Source organism: Lissotriton helveticus, chromosome 4_1 (assembly GCF_964261635.1).
Source record: "Lissotriton helveticus chromosome 4_1, aLisHel1.1, whole genome shotgun sequence".
In the NCBI taxonomy this organism is placed as follows: Eukaryota; Metazoa; Chordata; class Amphibia; order Caudata; family Salamandridae; genus Lissotriton; species Lissotriton helveticus.
This window is the reverse complement of record NC_136063.1, coordinates 954,773,498-954,797,662: the sequence shown is the minus strand read 5'-3', so window position 1 is coordinate 954,797,662 and position 24,165 is coordinate 954,773,498. Positions and strand designations below refer to the sequence as shown.

Below are 24,165 nucleotides of genomic sequence, written 5' to 3'. Positions count from 1 at the left end.
CTGCGCAGCGGCCTAGTCAAGCTAGGGGGACACCAGTAAAATCCACATGCAGTCTCTTTCATCATGAGTTCACTGTGGGTGAGTCCCAACTTATAAGGCTCTCTCACAGTAAAAGCTCAACAAATAGGTGCTCAAAAAGCGAAAAATCCAGGTGGCTCAGAGTGTCAGAACCACCTTCTAACAACCCACAATTGCAGCAGTAACTCCCTTACTCTGGCTTTCTCTGCTGGAATGGGGTTCCTGTGCCTTGCCTAGTGCAGGAGATAAGATTCCTATGTTTGCTATTCATGTGTGTGTCCTCATACCCACTCCATATGATTATAATACCTGCAGCAGGTTCAACCCAATTATTTTCAGGGAGAAAAATGAAAGCATCCGAGGCCAGGCTCACATGGGGGAGCCATTGCCACTGACCAACAGGTCAAGGGAATTGCGGGTCAAAAACTACTGCCTTTGGGTCATGTTTGCTCTTTATAAAACTCTTTTAAATAAAACGTTCATGTTTGCTATTTATAAAACTCTTTAAAATAAAAATTAAAAAATTGGGGCGGCTCTATTCAAGATGATGTCACCTCCCCGATTTCTATATGCCCTACAGAATACTTTTGATACCATCCCGGCCAGCTACTTTCGAGAGGTTGAAAGCTTGCAGAGACAACTGATATGGGGTGGGCGGTCCCGCATAGCCCTTGCCAAGTTAACACTTCCTTGGTATGACGGTGGAATCGCTCTCCCAGATATTAAGCGCTACTACTGGGCATCCCAACTGGGGGCGATTAACCATGGCACGTAAGATCCCACGTCGAACCCCGCGTTCGAAATGGACAAATGGTTGCTGCCTGGTGGAGACTACAACAGGGCGCTTTATACGAAATCCGCTGGGAGGATGCTCACTGGCCCTACCAAGATAGCGGTGCAAGTCTGGCATCGTGCGAATGATGCAATGGGATGGAAGAATAGACTTACACGCGCGACCCCTCTTTACACTTCCGAGAGACTGGGCTCCCTATGGAAGACGAAAGGTTTTGATAGGTGGGATGTGATTGGTATATGCAGGGTGAATGATGTATGTACTAAGGATAGGGTCAAAACCTTCGAGGAGTTGAGATTGGAGTATGACTTGAGTGACACAGAGTTTTTTAGATATGCTCAGATCCGACACGCGCTGATGGCAGTTTTCCCTCCGGGTACTACTGTTCCGGAGGCGTCGCCGCTTGAAGATCGGGTGCTGGATGGGCACGTTCCCGACAGTACGATTTCGCTTATTTACAAAAAATTGATAAGCAATAGGACCGATCTTCTACAGCGCCTCAGGGAAGCTTGGACCGGCGATGGTTTGGAGTTAGATGACGAGGACTGGCAGTCGGCCATTTCCTCGCCGAAAGAGGTTGCAATTCCGTCCCGCCTCCGGTTTGTACAGCTTAAGATTCTCCACAGGATCTATGTTACCGGTCCACGTTTGGTCAGCATGGGTTATGCTTCGGATGGGCAGTGCAGGCGTGGTTGCAGCCTCTTGGGCACTTTTCTCCACGTACTCTGGGAGTGCCCGGTGGTTGTTCGTTTCTGGAGTCGAGTGCATGCAGTAATGGAAGAGGTCATAGGTGTTGCGTTGTTGCCTGAAGCTAGACGATGTTTGTTGAATGTTTGGGAACCAAATGATTAAGATTTGGCACAGATTCAGTGGGTGAACCTTGGCAATATGATCGCTAAGAGGGATATCGCCCAGTTGTGGGGCTCTCAGAGGCCGCCCACAGTTCTGGCATGGAAGGAGAATATGGACTGGTGCATGTTTAGGGAGAAGACTGTGTATGTGGCACGTGGCAGGCCTCGCAAGTGGGGTAAGATTTGGGGTCAATGGAACTCCTACCGGGGAGAAATATGTACACCTCCCTTCACAAACTTGGTGGCGGGTCCTTCCTCCCCTTGACCCGACACTCCTGCTATTGTACTGCTCGGACTATCTCCGGATTTGCTGCATCCCTCAATCCTCCCATCCTGCAATGTCAATGATTGTATTATGATCTTATGCTTTCCTTCCCGCAGGACGCTTCGCCATTCGATTTATTGTACTGCCTTGAAATTTTTCTTGTTTATGTTGTTAAAAGTTTTAATAAAAAGAAATACAAAAAAAAATAAAAATTGGGGCGTGGCCAAGATGCCGGCCTTAGAGGACGGAGATTTCTGTGGCTCCCCGTCCCGATCCCCATTAATGCCCTTTGTAAAGCAGTTTTACCCCCCCTAGCACCCCGAAACATGGCTGCCCTGTGGGGGCTTCCTGTGGCTGCACCGGTGTGCACGCGATCTGGTCGAGCCCCCGGCGTCGGGCCTGGCGAAGTCCGCGGGCCGCGTGCCTTTGGCGGCGGGAAAGGAACATACACCCGAAAGCAGGGCCATCACGTGGAGGCCCTGGGGGCCCGAGGCACAGGGTCAGACTGATTTGCATATAGCCATGTCTGAACTGGGGTGGCAGAGTGGGCTAAAGAACGGTGATGGATCAAACCCAGATCTTTTGACTGGGTGTGAGTGTTTGATTGGTTCAGATGCTCCGTCCATCCCCACCCCCTTTTGTACCGGGTGGCCGTGGATGGCGGGGTCCCTGTAGCCGGCTGCCGGGCGGCCGCGAAGGTGATTGGGGGGGCCCAAACACCAGTCTGAAGAAGCTGGCCAAATACAGCAACCGTCGGCTCTGGTGAACACGATCAGCCCCTCGCGGTGCCTCCCGTCTCGGGGCCCGAGAGGCCACATCTGTACCTTAGCCTTGCTTACCTGTTGCTGCTCCCGGACCGGAGGACAGTTACAGTCGCGGAGCAGAGGCAGTTGGATCCCCAACCACTGGGGTTAGAGATACCAAACCCCAAAACTTGGGCAACGCTGATACCTAACGTGACGTCGGGGGGAACTGCGTTTGGGGCGACGCAACCGCACAAATCCGCCTCAAGAGCCTAGACGGTCTGGGACGTGAGCCTGGAGGAGGCGCAGCGGACAACATGACAGGCCTCAGGAAAAAAGGAGACCGCACGCTCCCTGAGCTACTTGCGAAAAACCAAACTAAACCTGACAAAGGGCCATCCTCCCCCGAACTAGCAAAATCGCAATCAACGCCCTCCGACGCACATGTGCCCATCACCAAAGCTTTTTTGAAGTTCTTGTTTAACTCTCTCAGAGATGACTTCAAATGCCTGAAGCAGGAGGTTGCCGGAGAGGTCAGAGAGCTCAGGAGAGATGTGGAGGGCCTTGGAGAGCGCGTGGTCACCATGGAGGACGCCGATCAAGCAAGAAGCGGGGAAGTCGAGCATCTTCAGCAGGAGCTCCTATGGCTCAAGGACCAACAGGTGGACCTCCAAGCCCACGCAGAGGACTTAGAGAGCCGGACCCGCCGTAATAACATACGGGTCCGGGGGGCCCCATTGAAGGCAGAAGGGACGGACATTACTGGCTATCTACAAGATCTGTTCCACGAAATCCTGGGAGAACCCTCCGACTTTGTCATTAGAATAGATAGAGCACATAGGGTGGGGCTACCCAGGCGTTCGTCCGCCCCACCACCGGACATTTTAGCATTCCTCCCTGACTTCCCGCCTAAAGAGAGGATTCTCCGTGAAGCCCGGCAAAATCAACCCCTTCAATTCTGCGGTCACCCCATTGCCTTATATCAAGATCTCTCGGGTATCACTCTACAGAAAAGGAAAGCATTCAAGGTGGCCACAGACTTCCTGCGTAAACAGGAGATTCCTTACTCCTGGGGACACCCATTTCGCCTGATATTCAAATGGAACGGAATCCTACAACAGATGCGTTCACTCAGGGACACCTGCGTACTACTGGGCATAGAGGTGGCGGAGGACACATCACCGGAGCGGTCCTCCCAGGGACCCTCCAGAGAGGGTTGGCAGACAGTGGGTCGCAGATGCTCCCTGGCATTGCGCTCCAAGCCCGAAGCCCACATTATTTCACAGGAGAGAGCCACGGCCATCTTGGAAGTGGTCAAAGAAACGTCGATTTCGGATTGACTTCCCTTACCGGGGGGGATAATCACAGCACAGTTGCATACTAGGCGGGGGAGACAGGCGGGGGGCACGACGGCCGTCACTGGACATTGCCCCACTAAGTACCAATACCATAGCCCTGTGTTGGACTGACAGGACTGGGACTCTGCAATCATTTGGTTGGGATGTTGGGGACAGGGTGGTGGGAGGGAGGGGGTGGTTCCTTGACTCAGGGAGTTTGCGGGGGTTGGGGATTGGGGATTGGAGGGGACGGGGTGGTGGGGGGGAGGATGAAGGGGTGTTGCAGTTTTGGGGTTGGGGGTTGTTGGGGGGGCTCCCCCGTCCACCGTTTTGTTCTTTTTCCCTTTCCCTGTCCTGTGTGAGCCTCTTAGCACACAACTTAGAGCTACTGACACTATCCTGACAAATGATGACACACACTAGACTCACAGTTCTCTCCCTTAATGTACGGGGGCTCAATAACCCCATCAAGCGCCGAGCAGTCTTGTCCCAACTGGAACACTCTACAGCAGACATCTGCCTCCTCCAGGACACGCACCTTTTACCCAGGGACCAGCACAGAATGAAATCCCGGGCCTTTCCTATACAGCTTTTCTCATCCTCTCCCAAAAAAGTAGCTGGGGTTGCGATATTAGTATCCAAATCATTTAAGGGCAGGGTGCTTCAAAAGGAGGCAGAACTGAGGGGACGCCTGTTGGTATACCGCTTCTTAATAGCAGGTGTAACATTTCTAGTGGGCTCGGTCTACTCACTTAACGAAGGGCAGGAGGCATTCCTTCAAACAACACTAGCAGCAGCCACAGCCAACACTGAAAGGCACTTACTGTTTGGGGGGGACCTCAACTTAGTTTTCCATAACATACCAGACTGCTCCTGCCAAAGAACGGGACAGGTGGGAGCCCTCTCCAAAGCCGGACATGCATAACTCCGGGTTCTGGGCCTTACTGACCTTTGGAGACATTTCCACCCACACAGCACCGCCTACACCTACCACTCTGGAGCCCACAAATCCTACGCCAGATTGGACTATTTCCTCTGCGCGTCCCAACTAGTATCACAAGTCCAAGACGTGGATATATTACCGGCCTCGCTATCTGACCACTCAACGGCACAGGCGCCTCCGGGAGTCCCTACTCCATACCCCCACAACGGTGGAACGGATTAAGGCCACTATCACCCTATTCCTGACACACAATAACAACACCGACACCACACGGGCCACTCAATGGGCTACACTTAAAGCGGTCCTCTGAGGTGAGTTTATCTCTGTGGCCACAGCCAACAACAAAGAACGGGAACAGAAGAGGGCAGAGCTCACGCAAAGGGTGGCGGAATTGGAGCAGATACACCAACGTACGGGAGCGTCGCGGGCCTGGCGCCAGCTATGCGTAGAAAGGAAAATGTTGGCCGCCCTAGACCAAGATGCGGCAGAATATGCGGCTCTTCGTCTTCGGCAAGCGTACTACACTGGGGGTGACCGCTGCGGGCAGCTACTGGCAAACAAACTGCGAGAGCAATGCCAGAGACAGGGAGTGCAAGCCATACAGACGGAAGGGGGCAGCCTGGTCTCAGAAGATGCTGACATAGCAGAGGCCTTCGGGGCCTTTTATCGTTCCCTATATTCCGGCGCCACTCTCGACCTACAGACAGGCCAGACATACCTGCAGGAAGCGAATCTTCCAACCTTAAACACAGCCCAAGCGACCCTCCTGGACAGGCCTATAGGCTTGGAGGAAGTGGTGTCCGCAATTTCCCGCCTGAAGCTGGGGAAGTCCCCCGGACCTGACGGGTACCCAGAGTCCTTCTACAAAACATTCTGTCATCAACTAGCCCCCCTCCTGCGGGATCTTTTTAACACCTTTGACCAACCAGGGGCGATCCCCGCAGAACTTCTAGAGGCGTCTATTTCAGTCATACCAAAGCCCGGGAGGGATAAGACTCGCTGCAGCTCATACCGGCCGATTTTACTACTGAATATTGACTTCAAGATCTATACAGGCATCCTGGCAAGCCGGCTCGTGCCATACATGCAGCAACTTGAGGAGCCGGACCAGGCAGGCTTTATACCCCAGCGACAGACCAGCGACAATACCAGAAGGGTCCTACACCTCATTGAGGCGGGGTCCCCCGCGCGACCAGACTGCATGCTTCTTACTATCGACGCTGAAAAAGCATTCAATAGGGTGCACTGGCCCTACTTAGAGCAGGTTCTTCAACGTTTTGGTCTCTGGGACATTCTCTGCACCCGCATTTTAAATTGCTACAGACATCCCAACGCTACGGTACGCGTTAATGGTCACACCTCCCTTAGTTTCCCGATTGGCAGGGGGACCAGGCAAGGATGCCCTCTGTCCCCGATTCTATTTGCCCTCTACATGGAACCATTGGCACAGAGGGTTAGACAACACGCTCTCATTAAAGGCATTAAGTTTGAAGGGGACACCCACAAAATTAGCCTCTATGCGGACGATATCCTGCTCTCCATTATCGAGCCTGTCCAATCGTTGCGTTCGCTTTTCATAGAGCTCTGTAGCTTTGCGCTTGCAGGTTCAAAATTAATACGGATAAATCGATGGCCCTCAACATCTCTCTGTCACCCGAGACCCTGGCCGAGGTGCGAAGGGAATATGATATACAATGGTCGGATACCACAGTACCCTACCTGGGAGTCCTCCTAGGCCCAAACATTCCGACTACGGTGGAAGCGAATTACACGAGGCTCCGCACTCAAATACATGAGCTGCGGAGATGGAAACGCCATTCTCTCTCCTGGTTGGAGAGGATAGCGGCCACCAAAATGACACTCCTCCCTCAGATCCTCTACGTGTTCCAGACCCTCCGCCCGCCGCAAGGCTGGATCCAGCAAACGCAGTCCGGGTTGGCTCGTTACATTTGGCAGGGTTGCCGTCCCCGCTTCAAACAGGCCATCGCAGTACTCCCGCCGGCCCACGGTGGAGTAGGGGTCCCAGATCTCCAACTATATTTCTACGCAGCACAGCTGCGGAGCCTGGTGGAATGGCACCAACTGCAATTAGGCTAAACTTGGCTTTTCCAAGACCAGGCGGTAGGGGGCATGCCTCTACAAGGAGTTCCCTTTCTTCCGAAGCGCCACCGACCGCCTAACCTTTATGCATCCCACATCACTGGCACGGTGATGGAAACATGGGACCGAGTCGCTACTAAATACGAACTGACATCCTTCCCCTCCCCCTTGACGCCCCTGTTCGCCAATCCCGACTTTACCCCGGGTCTCGATTCGAAAGCTTTTGTGAACTGGCACCGCTCCCCCTGCAAAGCACTAGGGCATCTTTTTAACCTGGAAGGTATCCTTTCCTTTCAACAGATAAAGGAGGACTACGGCATCCCAGAGGGAGATAGACTAGCCTACATGCAGGTGCGACACTGGGCCCTCCACCCCGACGTTAAACCGGGAGCCCAACGGCGTCTTTCCTCCTACGAGAAGTGGCAAGTTACCCGCACTTCCGAGAAAAAATTGATCTCTGATCTATATCAACATCTACTCCTTGCAAACACCCACACGTACAACGCCGGTAGATGTCGTTGGGAGCGAGAATTAGGAAGGGCCCTTATACACAAAGAGTGGAGTGGTATCTATCACAGAGCACGACACTCCGCATACCACACCGGACTAACCGAAACACTGACCAAGGTGGCCACGTATTGGTACCATACACCTGAACGATTACACCAGGCTGATTCACACATTAGTGACCGCTGTTGGAGGGGGTGTGGGGAACTGGGCACACTGGAGCATCTGCTAATAGACGAGGTAGACTCCCACTTAGATACCCAGCTTCCCCGGTTCCCTGCTTATATCCTGCTGGGCCTGCCCAACGCACTAATGTACCCCCTGAAGTCCCGGAGAGGCCGTCTTATCGCCATTGCCTTAGGGGCAGCCACTCACAACATTTTAGCGCACTGGAGAAAACCACAGGCTCCTCCACACACAGGTTGGCTACACAGGCTGTGGATGGTGCTGGGAATGGAGAAGCTGTTGCTGGTACAGGCCGGGAGGGGGGAGGAATTCCCATAGCTGTGGCGTCCCTTCTTGATCCTGCTCAAAGGGGAGTTCCGTGAGTTGAGCTGTCCCAGACACCTGCGTCTTCTGCGACTGGCGGACACCCCGATCCCGGCCCAGGAGGCATCCAAGAGCAAACGGACACACAGGCACAAATGATTCCCTCATTACCCCTTGTGAGAGGTTGTAATGGCGTTAGTGATTTATTTGGTGGACGGGGGGGTGGGTGGGGGGAGGGTCTTGTTGTTTTGCCTAATGACATTTCGAATGCCTTATGTCATCGAACAAATTAAGCTGCCACTGCATATATTCATTGCTCATGCACTGGACCGTTTATTGTTACCACGCCTGTCAAAGCAAGGCCTCATTGTTTGGGTTTTCGTGAAATTTCAATAAAAGATTTAAACCATAAATAAAAAAAATTAAAAACAGAACACCCTTCACTCCACCTACCCTATTTTGGATGCCTATAACATGTACCCCTACTCTGGACTTTAGTTGAATAAACCAATAGAGTGTAGCATTTGCCTTTGATGTCAAGTAGTTTATCATCTAAACAGCTCTATGACAAGTTCCTATCCAGAGCCCAATCACTTTCCCCACCTTTATATTGGTTGCATCAGCTACATGGTGACTTGAACAGCAGGCAGAGCCCAGGTGGAATGTTTCCCAATTGTAATCTCCCGACGCTCCAAGTCTCTCAGTTCCATGGTTAGTTCTCAGTTGCTTTTAAATGAAAATGGCAGTTTTAACCACCAGTAGTCATCTAGATTTGTGGCCCTGACTGAGTAAGCTAATGTTAGCGGAATCGAAAAAGGGAGAAAAAACAGACAAAGTCTAATATGGAGATCACTTTAAATAAATATGTATTTTCTTAACACAGGAATTTTAATTCATTCTACACACAGAAGTGGTGATTTCAGATGTCCATGATTATTCAGAAAACATGCATTGGTGTTGACACCAGACTCAGAAAAAGTAATACAATCAAGTCTAGAAAAAGTAGCACAAGTTCTAAGATTCTGAAGTGGCAGATACTTTTACCTTTGGACCAGGAGCCTTTTGTGGAAGTGACTGTGAGATGCAAACCCAAGCAGATTTGGAACAATCTTTCACCAACAAAACACGGTTAGAGAAACAGAAAAGCACAAATTGTGTATGTCTAACCACTAACGAAATGAAATGTTAAACTAACTATGAAAAACTTTGCTGATTGATTTGGAAATAGACATCGGATTTCTTTGGGGGGTATTATTAAAAACAGTTATTCTCAGCCTGATATTTACAGTTTCGGCTGGTGATATCGGAAAATAGTGGAACATAATACGTGCTACAGGTTCACCTCATTGTTTTCAAAATTTGTCTTGTGTGCTGTTATACAAAAATGTACCCATACACTCACACTCAGAATTTCTCAACCACAAACCACTTGAACACATTCACACTTACTGACCCTCACTCACAACTACCGGTGTACAGGGACTCTGGTCTGAACTCCTGGGGTATTGTTGCTCTGATTTAATAGTGAAGCAGGTGCAGTTGCATCACAGCCTCTGTGCTCTGGTAGCTAAACCTGTTACACCATCAGAAGTGCCTGCTAGTCAGCTTTCCTTTGCTGGACTCCACAGTTTCGCAGGACATCCACCCATTCAGCAAAGATGCCAACTGTGTTCCATCTGGCCTACACTATTGGCTTGGAGTGCATTTCAGGGCATGGGTGAATTTATTGGTCCCTGGTAAGAGACTGTATTTAATTACTGCTTATTAGTCTGCCTGTGCTAAGCAAAGCTCTTCTCCTAAGGTTAAAGAATGAAGGAGTGTTTGTTCAGTGTTAATCAACAGAAAGAGCACGGTTCATGGTATTGTATACTGCGAGGGCTGTGCTAATATCTATTGCTGCAGGTACCTCTCAGGCCTCTACTCCATTCTATCATCCTTCAGAGGGTCTGAGCGTGAGGTAAGGCACGCCCAGCCCTATTCACAATCACCCAACACCTTAGTAGGGATCCATGTACAAACGTATCTCACTACCCCACCTCTGTTAAGTCACAACCAGCGATGCCAGCTAAGTCAATGCTCCCTTAACTCACCCACTTGTGCACAAATGCCCAAACCTCTACCAGACATCTATGTCGCTATAATAAAAAAAAGCTCAGTGCAAGACAGACATTTTGAATCATCCAATTTCGATTGACAGTGATATTAATAAGTATTACTATAGAAGACATTGATTTCACATGATAATGTCAGAATCAGAATCAGAAAATAGCTTTATTCGATTCCGTGATGAAAAATCATAAAAGCACAGCATAAAAATACATAATTATCATTTCTTAAAAATACATTCCCAAAAGGTTTTTAAAAAACTCATTTTGCAATCCTATATTTCTTCAGTTCATAGATAATCTACATCTAATTACATTTTTTTAAAACGTGGCAACCAGATACAGTCATCTCGTCTTCCAGCATCCTTAGTTTCAATAATGGCGGTCTACATTGCCTTAAACCCCACATTTTTTAGTAACGGTTTTAAATACTTAATTCTGAACATTGTGTAAAATTTACAGAACAAGGTGCAATGTATCAGTGTCTGCTTTGACAAATCATCACAGGGGCAGGGTATCAAGTCACTTGACCAAGTGTTCAGTTCCGGAAATGTAATCAACCTGAAAAAATGTCCCCCCCTGAAGCGTGTCAATATCATCCTGGTGTAATAACTTTGAAAATGTATCAGATATTTCTGGATGCCCTTTCCCTGCGAGATGATTTCACTTTCAATTACTGAGACTTCTTTACTCTCTAGCTGCCACCGTTTATTTTGTAAAAAAATAAGGCAGGTATCTTTTAGCTTTTTCCTCGAAATGTTTCCTAACTTAGAAGGAGTATGAAAAAATTCAGGATGCCCAATCTCTTTAAGGAATCCCTTTACAAATATAAACCAGTCAATGTTTAGGGCCCCCTGAAGCTTGAGACAGTCTTCTATAATATTTCTGTTCAGTTCCGTCTCAAGCGATGTCCAAATCTTATGCCACAAAAGTACGGGACTCAATTTGATACGATCTGTGATATAGTCTAAACCTAACTCCCTATGACACACATAGGTTGACATTGTCTTAGGGGCCGCCAGTAAGTAACTAAGGAAAGCATTTTCAAATCGCTGTATATCTAAAGTGCCTGCGATCCCCCATATTCCCGCACCATATAAAACAGTTGATAGGCACTTAGATTTATACATTCCATCAAAACATTTATTGGTCTACCTCCTAGTCTATTTGCAAATTTTTGTACTGCCCCAATCATGCGAGAAAAAGCCAGTTTCCTGGCATTTGCGGCCTCCGTCCAGCTTCCATTTCTATCAAAGATAATCCCCAGGTAGGAGAAAGATTTAGTTGATTCTATCTTCGATTTCTCGAGAAACACGTTGCAATGAGTATTTCTTTTGTGTGTACAACACATACTGAAGGTTTTCCCTATGTTAATTTTTAAGCCCCTCTTGCTCATGTAATCTGAGAACGAACTGAGCACTTTCTGTAGACCTATCTGGGTCCTTGCCATGAGCACCGCATCATCGGCATAGAGTAGAATTGGGGCCGGACTGCCTCCTATTTGAGCAAAATCCTGTTTTTCACACATAAGGTATGTAGCCACATTATTAATATAGAGATTAAATAAAAAGGGTGCCAAGATGCATCCTTGACGAACGCCCTTTCTTATTGGGAATTTAGAGGTACAGTGTCCATTTTTGCCAAAACGTACTTTGGCACCCGCACCCCTATATAGTTCCTTTATAAAAGCCTGAATGTAAAAATCAACACCTATATCTGACAGAGTGTCCCATAATATGTCATGGCTTAGGCAGTCAAATGCCGAACTAAGGTCGACAAAGGTTAAAAAAAGATTGCCTTTTTTTGTTATCATATATTTGCCAATCATTACTGCCAGGTTCAACCCTTGTTCTACCGTGCCCACCCCAGCTTTAAAACCATATTGAAACTTTGATAATACTCCTGTATCATCTGCCCATGTCTGAAGTCTATTTAAAATCACCCGCTCTGCTACTTTCATCAGGGAGTCTAGCAGTGAGATGGGACTGTAGCATTTAGGATTATTTCGGTCCCCCTTCTTGAAAATAGGGACCACGATTGCATCCTGCCAAGTATTTAAAAACCCTTCCTTGTTACAACTATTTAAAACATGAGTTAAAAGGGGAGCCCATAAGTCCACATTTGTCCTATATATGTCCACAGGGACCCCGCCTGGCCCTGGGGCCTTTCCTGCAGCGCTTTCCGTAATTGCCAGTACAACCTCAGGCAGCGTGAAGCTCATGTCCAATGGAAATGCACTTTCTGAGTTGTTTTCCGACATTGAGTTGCTTAATATCTGGGAACTCCCTACTGAATCATCTTTTTTATATAAATCAGTAAAATAGGTTACCCAGGCGCCCTCATCAATGGCCATCTCGACAGTGTCAGTGTTCCTATCTATAAAGAAAGGTGCATTCACCGCCATCCAAAAACCTGTCGTATTGATACGCAGGCTTGTTGTAAAGTTTGCCAGGCTTCCTGTTTCAGACCCTTTTTACTTTCTTTTATGGCGGCGTGATACAATTTCCTAGCCTTTCTTATCTCGAGGCGATTTTTCGGCTCTTTTTTTAATGTATTTATCAGAGCTTTATGCGCCTTCCTACAGTTTAAGTCGAACCAACCATTAGTCTTTTTACCGGAGTGTTTTTTCAAAGTTCCAGTTAAGGTCTTACTTATTTCTTGTGAGATGTCATGGAAAGCAGTAATAACTGCAGCATGGTCATTTTCTTCCATAAGGCAAGCCACAAAGTCTTTATAACGGCTTTTTATTAGTCCCTGGAGAAAATCTACAGGATCAACTCTGTTCCATTTTATGGAGTAGCCATTTAATTTAGCTAAAGCTATCCTATGGCTATATAAATTGTCCATGGCATCTTTTGACTTACTATTATTTTGGTTTATAAAATTTAGTCACATACTAATTGGAAAATGATCACTTAGTCCGATAACTCCTGTTTCAAATTCAGAGACAATACAAGAATGGCTATTTGATACCAGGAGAAAATCAATTAATGTATTGCATCCCCTGCCATTAAAGGTAGGTTTAAAATCCACTTGAGGTGAACAAGGTTCATTAGCAAACCCCAAGTCCAGTTGGGACAATAGCGTGTTAAAGAGTCAGTAACTGTGTGTGAAAAGTGACTACATAAATGACCTTCCAGATTTCGTAATCCACAAACACCTGTGGTACCATTTGGGCACAAATAACAATTAAAATCCCCTGCCCAAACTATACAATGGCCCATTGAAATATCGTCAGAAGCATTTTTCATACATATTGTGATTTCATCAATAACTTTTGTTAGTTCCGACTTTGGGATACTATTATAAAAATTAATTAGAGTGATATTTGAAGCCCCTCCCACATTAATTGTCATAGTCTGGTAGTACGTTGACACCAAATTCTGCTTTTTTACAGCAATGTCTATGGTATTGGATATATAGATACAGAGACCTCCAGAGTCTCTGCCCCTCATAGTATGCTTAGCAGGTGTGTGGAAGGTTCGGAAACCATTCATATGGATGGCTTCCTTCTCCCAGCACTCTTGAAGACAGATAATAGAAAATTCATTTATGAAAGGCATAAACATTGGGTCTGCTAGTTTGCCTGATAAGCCTGCTATATTCCATGATAGGAGGGTTAGAACGTCCCCTTTTACTGTAGGTTTGATAATAGCTTTGTCCATCTTATTAATTAATGGGCTAATTTCTTTACGGCCCGATATAACTTGTAATACCAAGTGATAGGTTGTCGAACCTTGTACATCATCTACCCCTAGCTGGGGCGAAAACTTATTTGCTAAATCTGCCACCGGGCACATGACAGTGTCAGGCAATTGGCCAATAGCTACTTCTAGCACACTACTGTGTGGGCTGCAATGTCCCTCCTGTGAAGTAACCCATAAAGCGCTATGGCCGCTTATCTCATTTGCAATCATGGGGTCCAGTTTTCCCTGCCTCACTACCTTAGTTAGTTCTTGTTCCCCATTTGAGTATAGTCAGTCAACCAGATCTAAACTACTAAACCTGTTTTCTGTCGGTACCTCTCCCCATTCTGACATTGTCCTGTACCCTCTATTTTCCCTTCTGCCATGCGCATGGTTTGTAACCCTGGTCCACTCACCCCATTGGTCAGGTGGAGTTGCTACTGGGTAAAAAAAGGAGAGAGGCCGGGGTTCTATTGATGATCTTGTATTTTGATTTCCCCAGGAACAAATATAATCTACCGTGCGGGGGTCCCTAAAAATGACGGCCACACAATCCCCAGGGATAGTTTCCCGACTATATCCCACCCACGCAGCTCTCCGCACCATCAGTATCTCACTTTTAACATGTGGGGGTAGCGGGCGATTTGTATTAAGCCAGTGTAACACCTTGTTTTTTAGAGCCATATGGGTTTCATGAATAGAATGATCTATTTCTGGCACTCCTGTTAATACAACTAGGTACGGGCTAGATTCTGGTGGTAAGTTAAGACAAAAACCTTCTGAGTGTTTCCCACCTACTGTACTCCCCCCGGGGGTCCCTAGATTGGTTTTTAAGGGACATGAGATCTCCTGAGGCTTGCGTGTTGATTTTAGACAACTCTACAGGAGCGGTTGTCGTTAATGATGTAGTCGCGACATTCACAACTTGTGTTTGCGCCGGGGGTGGTAAAGAAGGCACTATTTCTAAATTCAGTGACTTATTAGACTTTGCATTCCCCGCATTTGGCCGTTTTACTTGCATAGGGACCATTAAATTCCTAGTAGTCTTATCAAGCTGAGACAGCTGTTTCTCAATGCTTAGTATTCTACGTTCTAGAGGTTCCAGAGAAGATTTTAACAAAGCCCCCAATTTTAAAAGTAAGGGATCTTCTTCTGCCTCAGTCCTACCCACAAAATGTTCAGCCACTCCATTACACGGGGCTTGATTCAGTTCCAATTGAGAAATAATAACATACTCAGCTGAAGTTTTTCCATCGTCCACCCCCTTCGATTTAGAAGAAATATCACTCCCACCCCTACCCCTAGCTACCTTTGTGTTTCTATCTCCCATATTTTTTATATTAACCCGCTTCTTCTTAGTAACTGCCCCCGAACGTTTGCCCCTTAACTTTCTAGTGTAGGACATCTCCGGTTGTTCGATGTTTTATGGTATTATAACAACTTCCGGTGCCTCAGACTGTTGCGAACAATTCAGCAGAGACTTATCTGTTAAATCATCAGGCGTGGAAGGAGGACAAGCAGAGGTTTGCAGTTTCCAGAGTCCCCGACTACGAGCGCTCCCGCGGTTTGTTCTGTACAATGTGCCTCTATTTTGCTAGTCGAACCAACATACAAGGTCAAAACAATTCCAGATGATAACATACTCTGCGATCTTCAAAAATATGTTTTATTAATGAAATCACAGTGTGTGTGCTTTTGTATAATTCAAATGATAGTTGCTGAAAGCTGCTGGTATATATGTCATATTTTTGTCTTGAGTATAATAAACGTAAATGTAACAAACCAGACTCACCCGTGTGAAGTTTCCCTCAAAGCTGTGAATGTCCAGTTGTGGCTTATGAGCATAAACATATGCCTTAATTGAAAAAAGATCCTGTAAAAAGGAAGAAATACAAATATTATGTGAAACACATTCACATAAGCAACTTTCATTAATTATGTAAACCCAAATGAACATCGTCTAATGAACCTCTTGCTCTTGTACTTCAAACCATGACATTCTTTTTGAGCAGCATATTGGCACAAGATTAACTTTACATTTTATATGATTAATCAATTTACTTTATTCCATGCCAATAAGAGATACCTCTTATAGGCTGCACTGGTTACCGGTCATACAAAGGCCATCCACATTATACACTTACTTACTAGTCAGCCCTTCTGGAGGCAGTGCCGTTCTTCTTTGCTATCCAATTAAAAACACTTCAATCAACAGAAACATTAACATCTGCTCCTGTTAACTGTATTGCCATTGCATAATGCAAACCCAGCTATGCCCTTCGCAGGTAGACTGCATTGCAATTGAATCAACTCTGGATCATTTGAACCTTGAAACTGTGCAGTTTTGCCAAAGAAGTAAAGACTGGCTAATTAAAACTGTTTAATGATATGCAAAATCATGTATCACTATAAAACAGATCCTTGTGGTTTTTCTATCTCAACTCCTTCACGTGGCATAATAACTGGCTATGTTACAACCATGTATTTTCTATCACATGTGAAAGACCTTGCTTTCAACCTTCTCAAAGTCCTCTCTATGGTGTAGGGGATTTAGGCAATGTCAAGACTAAATTGGAGCAAACAATCCCTCATATGACCGCTGAATAATTTTCCCATTCGCTTTTCATTTGGATTTGTGGGTGGAATTCGAGACTGGGGCATCAATATCAGCGTCTCCCATGATTTAATGTTTTCAGACATTCTCAACACCATATTTGCTAAACGTGATTTTAAACAATGACAAGCCAACCTCATATGGTGGTTGCACTGGCGACACTTGGAGCTCATTGGCATGGTTGCGTGGAAGTAATAGCAATGAGAAGTCATTATTATGGCCAGTAACCTCAAAGAACAGCTCTGCAAAGATTTGAAAGGTGTGACCATTCAGAAGATGCTAACCAGACTAAGGTCCCACTGAGACATAACTAAAGCTGCAGTCCCTTCACAAAATGTATAACTATGAGGGACTTAAAGACAGCTAACCATGCAAATGAAGAAAGGCCAAGAATGCTGACAAATAACCTCTAATTGTGCCCACGGTAAAGCGTGCAGGGCCCAAGACAGAACAAAGAGGAGAACATCAGAACAAATAACCTGCAGCAGACCCACCCAGTGGTTCTTGCACCGGGCCACAATCTTTGGCCAACATCCAGAATAGATTGACTTTGTGGACAGACTGCGAGGAGCCACGAAAACATCCAATACTTCCTCAAGCAGATCATGTCAGCTCAGCTGTTACTGCTCAATTTCCATGTATGGTGGTGTAGGCAATGGAGGTTTAGATGTAGAACCATTTCCTTTTGTTAAGAAGCAAGTGCTTCTGAAGAGGTAGACAAAGTAGGTGCAAAGGCTCAGACTCAGGAGATAAGAGTACCAGACTGTCAGAGCTTAGTTTGGGGCTATCAGGACAAGCTGTGCATGGTCTCTCCTGACTTTCTTCAGAACCCAAGGAAGCAGTTGCAGAGGCAAAACCTCAGGAGGAAGACCAGAGTCCCTTGGTCAGGCGAAACCAATCTCCCAGGAAACTCTGAGGTGGAAACTGTAAAGCGCAAAAAGCTCTATAATGTGTTTTCTCAGAAGTAGCAAAAAGATTTACCCAAGTCACGAACCAATGGGAAAATATGCCTTATACCACCTCCTCGTGCAAATGCCACTCATGGTTAGCTGAATGAACTCTACTGAACGTGTCCACCCTGGGGTTGAGTGACCCAGCCAGATTGCTGGCAATCAGGAAATTCCCTAAAGGTGCAGCCAGCACCATAGCCCTAGTGCCTCCTAGCACAGTAGATGTGACCCCACACCACCCTGTTTGTTGCAGTCCCACATAAAGATAGAGCTGTCCAACCGAACTTGCACAGGGTTGCCTTTGATGGAAGACAGAGAGGCCATGAGAGCCAGCCAAGTGGTACGCAGCTCCACAAGACTGATGGGGTCCCTTTGTCCCAGGAGGTCAGAGGCCTCTTGTTTGGACAGGAATGTCCTTTGAATGGTTTCATATCCCCTTGCAATAAGTGCCCAACTGTGAGTATCTGGTACTCTTGTTTCTAATTTTGGCCTTAGCCTCATACTAATCTACTGTGTGTAAAAAGGTCTAGGCCTGTCCTGTAGTTTGGAAAAACAAGGGGACAACTGCATATAACAATGAGTGCTTGCTAGCTAGTAGGGAAAACTATGTAAAGGGAGAAAGAACAAGCTAATAACAAGCATGAATATATAGAATTGTATCAGGACATCTCACAACTGATCGACAGACATAGTGCTTAATTATTATCAAAAATATATTTTTATTTTGTTTTGCATATTATTTTATCATTTTTTTCTTTCTGAATATCAAAAACACATCATTCTGTATATTTTATCATCACAATGCATCAACAACATATACAACGTAATCACATGAGTTACAGTTTAAAACTGACAGGAGACAGTTCTCAAATTGTACAATATAATTTCTCTTATATTTCCAACAAGATCCAGATCAACATGGACAGAAAGGAGGGTCGGCGGTAGATGGTCCTACGCTGGTTTCGGCAGGTTGCCTTCGTTAGGACACCGTCTCAACTTTCGCTGCATTGGACTTAGCAGATTATGGGGCTGAAGGGTGGAACGGTAGTCCCAGTTGTTAAGGTGAAAGGGACCCCTATAGGGGACCCCCGCCTTTTATCTCTTCCCTGAACACTGTTCAGTGTGACTGCTGATAGCCAGTTCCAGATAGGTCAAAGCTCTTTGTGCCTATGTTGTGGGTGCTCCAGCTAGATACTACCCTGCTGAGAGAAGCATCACTCCACACAAAGGCTGTGTCTGGAGAGCACCCAGGAAAGGGCATGTGAAAAAGAACCACCTCAAACCTTTTCTGGAAGTGCTGTCAGTGAATCGACATCTCCTGCGTGCTTTGACTTTACCAAAGTGGGAGTCACAGACACACTTGTTGTTTCAGTTCCAATTTCTCTTTCACCAAGAAAGGGAGTACTGCATAGAGCCCTCAGAGGATTGCAGTGCAACCAGAGCTGGTATTTGCCTGACAGCCAGCTTCCCAGAGGTAAGGGGACATCACCTAACGCCTTGCCTTATTGAAGGAAGATGTTCCTCTGACCTCAAGCGCCTTAAAGCCAGTAAGCCTGCTGAGAAAGGGAAGGAGCCTGCCAACCCTGCAGAAGGAGTGACTGTCTAGGGAGTCCCAGAAGCAGCTTGATCACCGGTGGAGTGTGGGTCCAGCAGGATAAGTAAAACTGTGCAGAGCGATCCGAGTGTCCAGAGGAGCATAGGCACAATCTCTCTGAGTTCCAGCCTGGAATCGCAGGCAACAGATGTGGACAAAAACTGTATATGCAGGTTGTGCAGTTAAATCAAGAACTGAGACGAAGGTGGGTGTGCTGCTACCAAGAAACTGTGCCTGCAGCGAAATGTGCCTCTTCCCTCATGACTGCGCGCTTATAAGATTGTGCTGTTACTTTCAAGGACTGAACCGGAGGTGAACTATGTCACTCCAACCAAAGACCCAGCTGCGGCTGACCTCGTGCCACTGCAACCCTCGACCTTTGGCAACTCATCTGAAGCTCAACGCCATAGACCCAGAAGCAGGTTCACTGACCACTGAAAACTTCCATTGGAGATCACTGCTCATCTAGACATCTGTGAGGGCATCGTATGCTGTGCCTCCAGCCAACCCGTCTTCTACTAGAAGCAGGAGTGATGCATGCGCCCGCCAAGAAAAGGACTCTGGTGTCAGCACAGTGATGAGACTGTCCTGAAAGAGGGCTTACTAATTAACTGAGTGCTGTGTACTGAACTAAAGGGCAATCCACAACTATGCCTTCATCTAAAGGTTGAAGGGGAAATCGTCCTAAAATTACCATAGGTTGGGAACACCCAGGATAAGGGCTGAGGTGAGGCAGAATCTAAGGCACATTAGGCCAAGGGCCAGTGTGTTACCTGTACTGTCCACTGGAGTATTAAGCTTTAATGTGTAGATTTAGGTACTTTCATTTTACTAAAGTTAAACACTGGGTTGGATCATCAGTTATTTTGCAGCTAGGTAACTTTTCAGAGCCTGCACACCTTTATACCACCTCATTGAGAAGCCTGTGACTGCTCGCCATCACTACCACTGAGAGTCGAGTGCTGAAGGAATTGTACTTGGCCTAGTTTTGCAGAGCCATGATAGGACAGACTCTGGGACATCTCAGGCAAACTTCCCCAGTTCCAACAACTGAGGCCCAACAGCCCCTGCCTGCCCAGTGGCCCCCGAATTGGGTCTGACATCTCAATTTTTCACTTTGTCCAGAGGCCTTTCCATCCCAAAGCTCCCATCTGTCACTACTGTAAGCTCTGGATGGGGGAGAAGGAATGGCCTGCTGTAAAGTCAGGTTGGAATCCCTCATTAACCACTGAAGATCCTAAGCTGCCTTGTCTGAAACACAAATGTTGTCTGAGAGTCATCCCCAGTTAACCGCATGCGTGCGGGCGGAATTCCGCTCGCACGCTGAGAATCTGTAAAGCCCATTATTCATGACGAGCTGGGCTCGTCATGAGCGTGCGAGGAGGCTACCTCATGACGAGCCCAGCTCGTCATGAGCGTCGAAGGGGTTAATCCCACAGAAGGAGGTGATTTCTTTGCAGAGCATGCATGTGTCAACAGAATAAACAAGGTCAACAGAAAAAGAAACCTCAGAAAAATCCGTCTGGAACACAGGACCGAGCCTAAAAGATCGGGATCATATCCTGAATGTCTCATAATCACTGTAGGGGAGGGAAGGCTGTGTACGCCGTTATGCTGAGAACGCCCCATATAAAGGGAATCCTCTGCACTGGCTGAATATGGGATTTCAGCTTGTGTTGGAGAGCCCGAGGGAAGACAGGAGTGAGATGGTGGTCCATATGCGATCTGCAGTTGAATGTGACAAACTTGCCTTCAACAGCTAGTTTAGGTAGAAGAATACATGTACTCCCAACTTGCAAGGATAGGCTGTGATCACCACCATTACCTTTGCAAACACCCAGCTGTGGTTTAAGTGAGGCCAAAGAACAGGAAGGTGAACTGAAAGTGTTCCTTCACCACAACTAACTGGGGGAGCTGCTAGAGGGACTGCAGGAAGGGTATCTTAGAGTACAGGTCCTGCAAGTCTAAGGTCACTATGCAAGCCCCAGACGTTAGGGCAGAAAGGACCTAGGCCAAAATCAGCATCTTGAATTTGCCAATCTGAAGCAAGTAGTTTGAGAACCAACCGTCCAAAATTGGTTTGATTCCATGGTCCTTTTTGAGCACTAAGAAGTAATGTCACGAAAAATAAATAAAACAATTTGGAAGTCGATGAAGAACCAAAAGAGTTCAGCAATGCAGCACTGGATTTGCACTTAAGGGAATGGAAACCAGGCAACTGAAGTCCATGTACAGGGGTGGCACCTGCATATGGCTCTGCACCCTCACTTCCAGAGACAGGACGAGGCCAATGCTGGGTCTGATGGCGCACCTAAAGCAGTACAGGAGCAATTGATGGAAAAAGTTACTGGGTCCAGTCTATTGCCTGGGGAGTTCAAAAGATGAGATATCTGTGGATAGAAGCATTCATCAGTGGAGAAGTGTGGCTCAGGGGTTAGAGGCAGCAGACCCGGAAGCTGAGATCGGTCCTGGACCAGGGTTCAATTCCCCGCCTCGGCAGGGTCTTGGGCTAAAAATTCCACGGACTCGATAATTCTCGCCCCGGTGCCTCCTCGACTCACGGGTTCACACTCTGCGACTCTGGGCAATAGCTTGCTTAATCTCCACAACGGCCCCTCGCGGCGGGATGCCTGACTTTCACCTTGTGAATACCCTGCTATCTCACAGGGGAATACCAGGAAGGGTTCCCTAAGCAAGCGCCGGGAAACCCACTGCGGGTAGCTGTGCGCTATATAAGCTCAACTACATATATAAGCTCAACTACATATATTTGTAATTTCCTAACAACTTACCCTTGGAACCTATTGTGTTTTTTCTGATGGTGGTATCTGTCCAGTGCATCTGTTTCACGTTCATGACCTATGCTTGTCACAAACTTGAGCAAGCTTTCCCTACCCTTACATACTAAGTGAAGTTTGTCAAACCAGCTCAGATTATCACATATTGTTCTCCTGCAGAGGACAATTTGTACCATCAGGCATATGTGTATTGTTCTAGGAAAAAAATACAAAAATATTTTTAAAACATTCTAAAAATGTGAGGAGTTAAGAGGTTTTAAAATGTACAGCTATGATCAAAAGGTTGAATGCTGATATGGGACAGATGTAACACTTTTTTTTAAATGACATGACGAGAAACCATCCATTTTGTAAGAATGTTCATGTCTGAGGGTATAATTAAATGTTACTTCTTAATATCTATCACATAATAAAGTAATATGCCATTCATCAACTTGCAAGTATTTTCCTTTGAGAGACAAACCTCTGCAGTTTTCAAGGATACTTCAGGCGAACTGAAATTAAATTTTACAAACATTTTTCTTTGTTGCAGTTATGAATAAAATTATAATAATTGCCAAAAGTTCATCATTTTTTAAAAATATACAATTTTATCGGGTTTTCCACAATTTAGGATCATTACACATTGTTATTGACCATAGTTACAGGCATAGTAATGAAAAACATATCATAAGTACTGATTCATGGTTATAGGCAGGAGATCTAGAAACTGACAATGTGACAGGGTCGAATGATGCTTTAAAGGAGCTAATTCTTCCCAAAGAAGGGAGGGGGGATGTGATCCTACATGTATATTTGATAACGGAAAGTGGGAAGAGGTAACAAACTGCAACTTGGGGATGAACCAGGGAGAGGTGACAGGGGGTGGATCTGTGGGTGGGTGGTTGGATGCATGTTATGTGTAGCTATACTGTTTGGGTGGTGGGCCTAGGGGAGAAGTGGCCCGGGTGGGTCCCGGAGGGGGCTGTCTGTGTTAAGTGTTCAAGCATATTGTGTAAAGGACTTCAGGAGGGAGGGGGCCTGCCCGAGGCCTCGGGGGAGGGCGTGCGACTGGGCGTCCCGGGTGGAAATGGTGGTGAAGGGGGTGACTGGGCGTTGTCAGTCGTTTGTCGGAAGCCTTGAAGGAGTGCGGCCCATTCAGTGGAAATGCATCGTCGGCGCACTCCCCGTACCTCTTTGTGTCTGATCGTGTCCTCCTCCACTGTACCCCACTTACAGACCACACCCGTCCAGGCCGCCAAAGAGGGCCCGGCGGGAGCCAAAAGTTAATCTTACTGCTTAAATTAATGCAATTCTTTTTAATGTCTTGCTTTTTATATGTAGTGCAGTGAAAATGTGCATATACTGTTTTTGATACTTCAGTGTCAATTCAGTTGCTATTCTGCACTTCCACCTTCCAATCAAATTCTCTTACTTACTTGCTGATAGCACGTAAATTGATTCCTGACAAGATCGCCTAAAGAGACAAAGTCAATCTAAAAACACAAAGGCTGAAAACTGTAACTTAACCTGCTTCAGATCCTGATTAGAGGGCAGATTATGATTCACAGATTCAGATTCACAGATTTTAGCGGATGTAAAGGACTACTAAGGAAAAGCCATGAAAAAATATGTTAGGGCTGCCCACAGTCATTAAGAACTGGCAATGTCCGATCAGGGACGTCCCCCATAGGAGAGTTTGGGGGTAATACCTGCAAATGCTGGAAGCACCGAACATGCTAACTTTCAGAGTATTCTAAAGGATTTGCAAAATATCTGCTTTCATAGCTGCAATTCTTTAACAATTACTTTTAATTTACAATTAACGTGAAAAGACACACCACGAAAGGATATGCTGAAAACAGAAGGCATTAGCAGCCTGGAGCACAATTAAGAAACATAGCAAAACACCCACCTACACATATCTATGCAGCAATGAGCACCATAATAATAGTGCACATTTATAGCACGAACTCTGAGAAGAGGACATACCAGTGTGGCAACATATTTGACAGAGGATAAACATTTTTTTAAATACAATTGTCTTCAAACTAACAAGAGCCCATGTGCAGCAAAAAGTACCAAGGCCCAGAGCCCATTCATAGATGAAATGCACAATAATGGCAACTGCACTTCGATAAAGGCAATCAAAACTTCACATAATTGTGTTGTACAGCTTGTACTTCTCCAGTAAAACTGTGCGTTTGTTGGGCAACATAAACGTCAGGATTGGGCAACTTAAACATCAGGATTGTGCCACACTGATTGAGGGCACACCCTCAGGATATGTTTGGCCTATAGTCCTTCCAACTAACAGTGCATCAACCATATGCACCCCACAGGGTGGCAAGCGTGTGTGCAACCTCAGAACATGACAATTCTGATCCCTCAAA

At 46.4% G+C, this 24,165-nt stretch overlaps 1 protein-coding gene across 2 annotated transcripts in view; it reads right to left on the bottom strand.

The window, feature by feature from the left end:
- The window catches only part of ATP9B (ATPase phospholipid transporting 9B), a 2,445,811-nt gene that overhangs the window by 1,277,702 nt on the left and 1,143,944 nt on the right, over positions 1–24,165 (bottom strand). For both annotated transcript variants that reach the window (XM_078687568.1, XM_078687569.1), the window contains exon 9: positions 15,630–15,710. In XM_078687568.1, the coding sequence (XP_078543694.1) occupies positions 15,630–15,710 (81 nt within the window). The remainder of the gene's footprint in view (positions 1–15,629; positions 15,711–24,165) is intronic.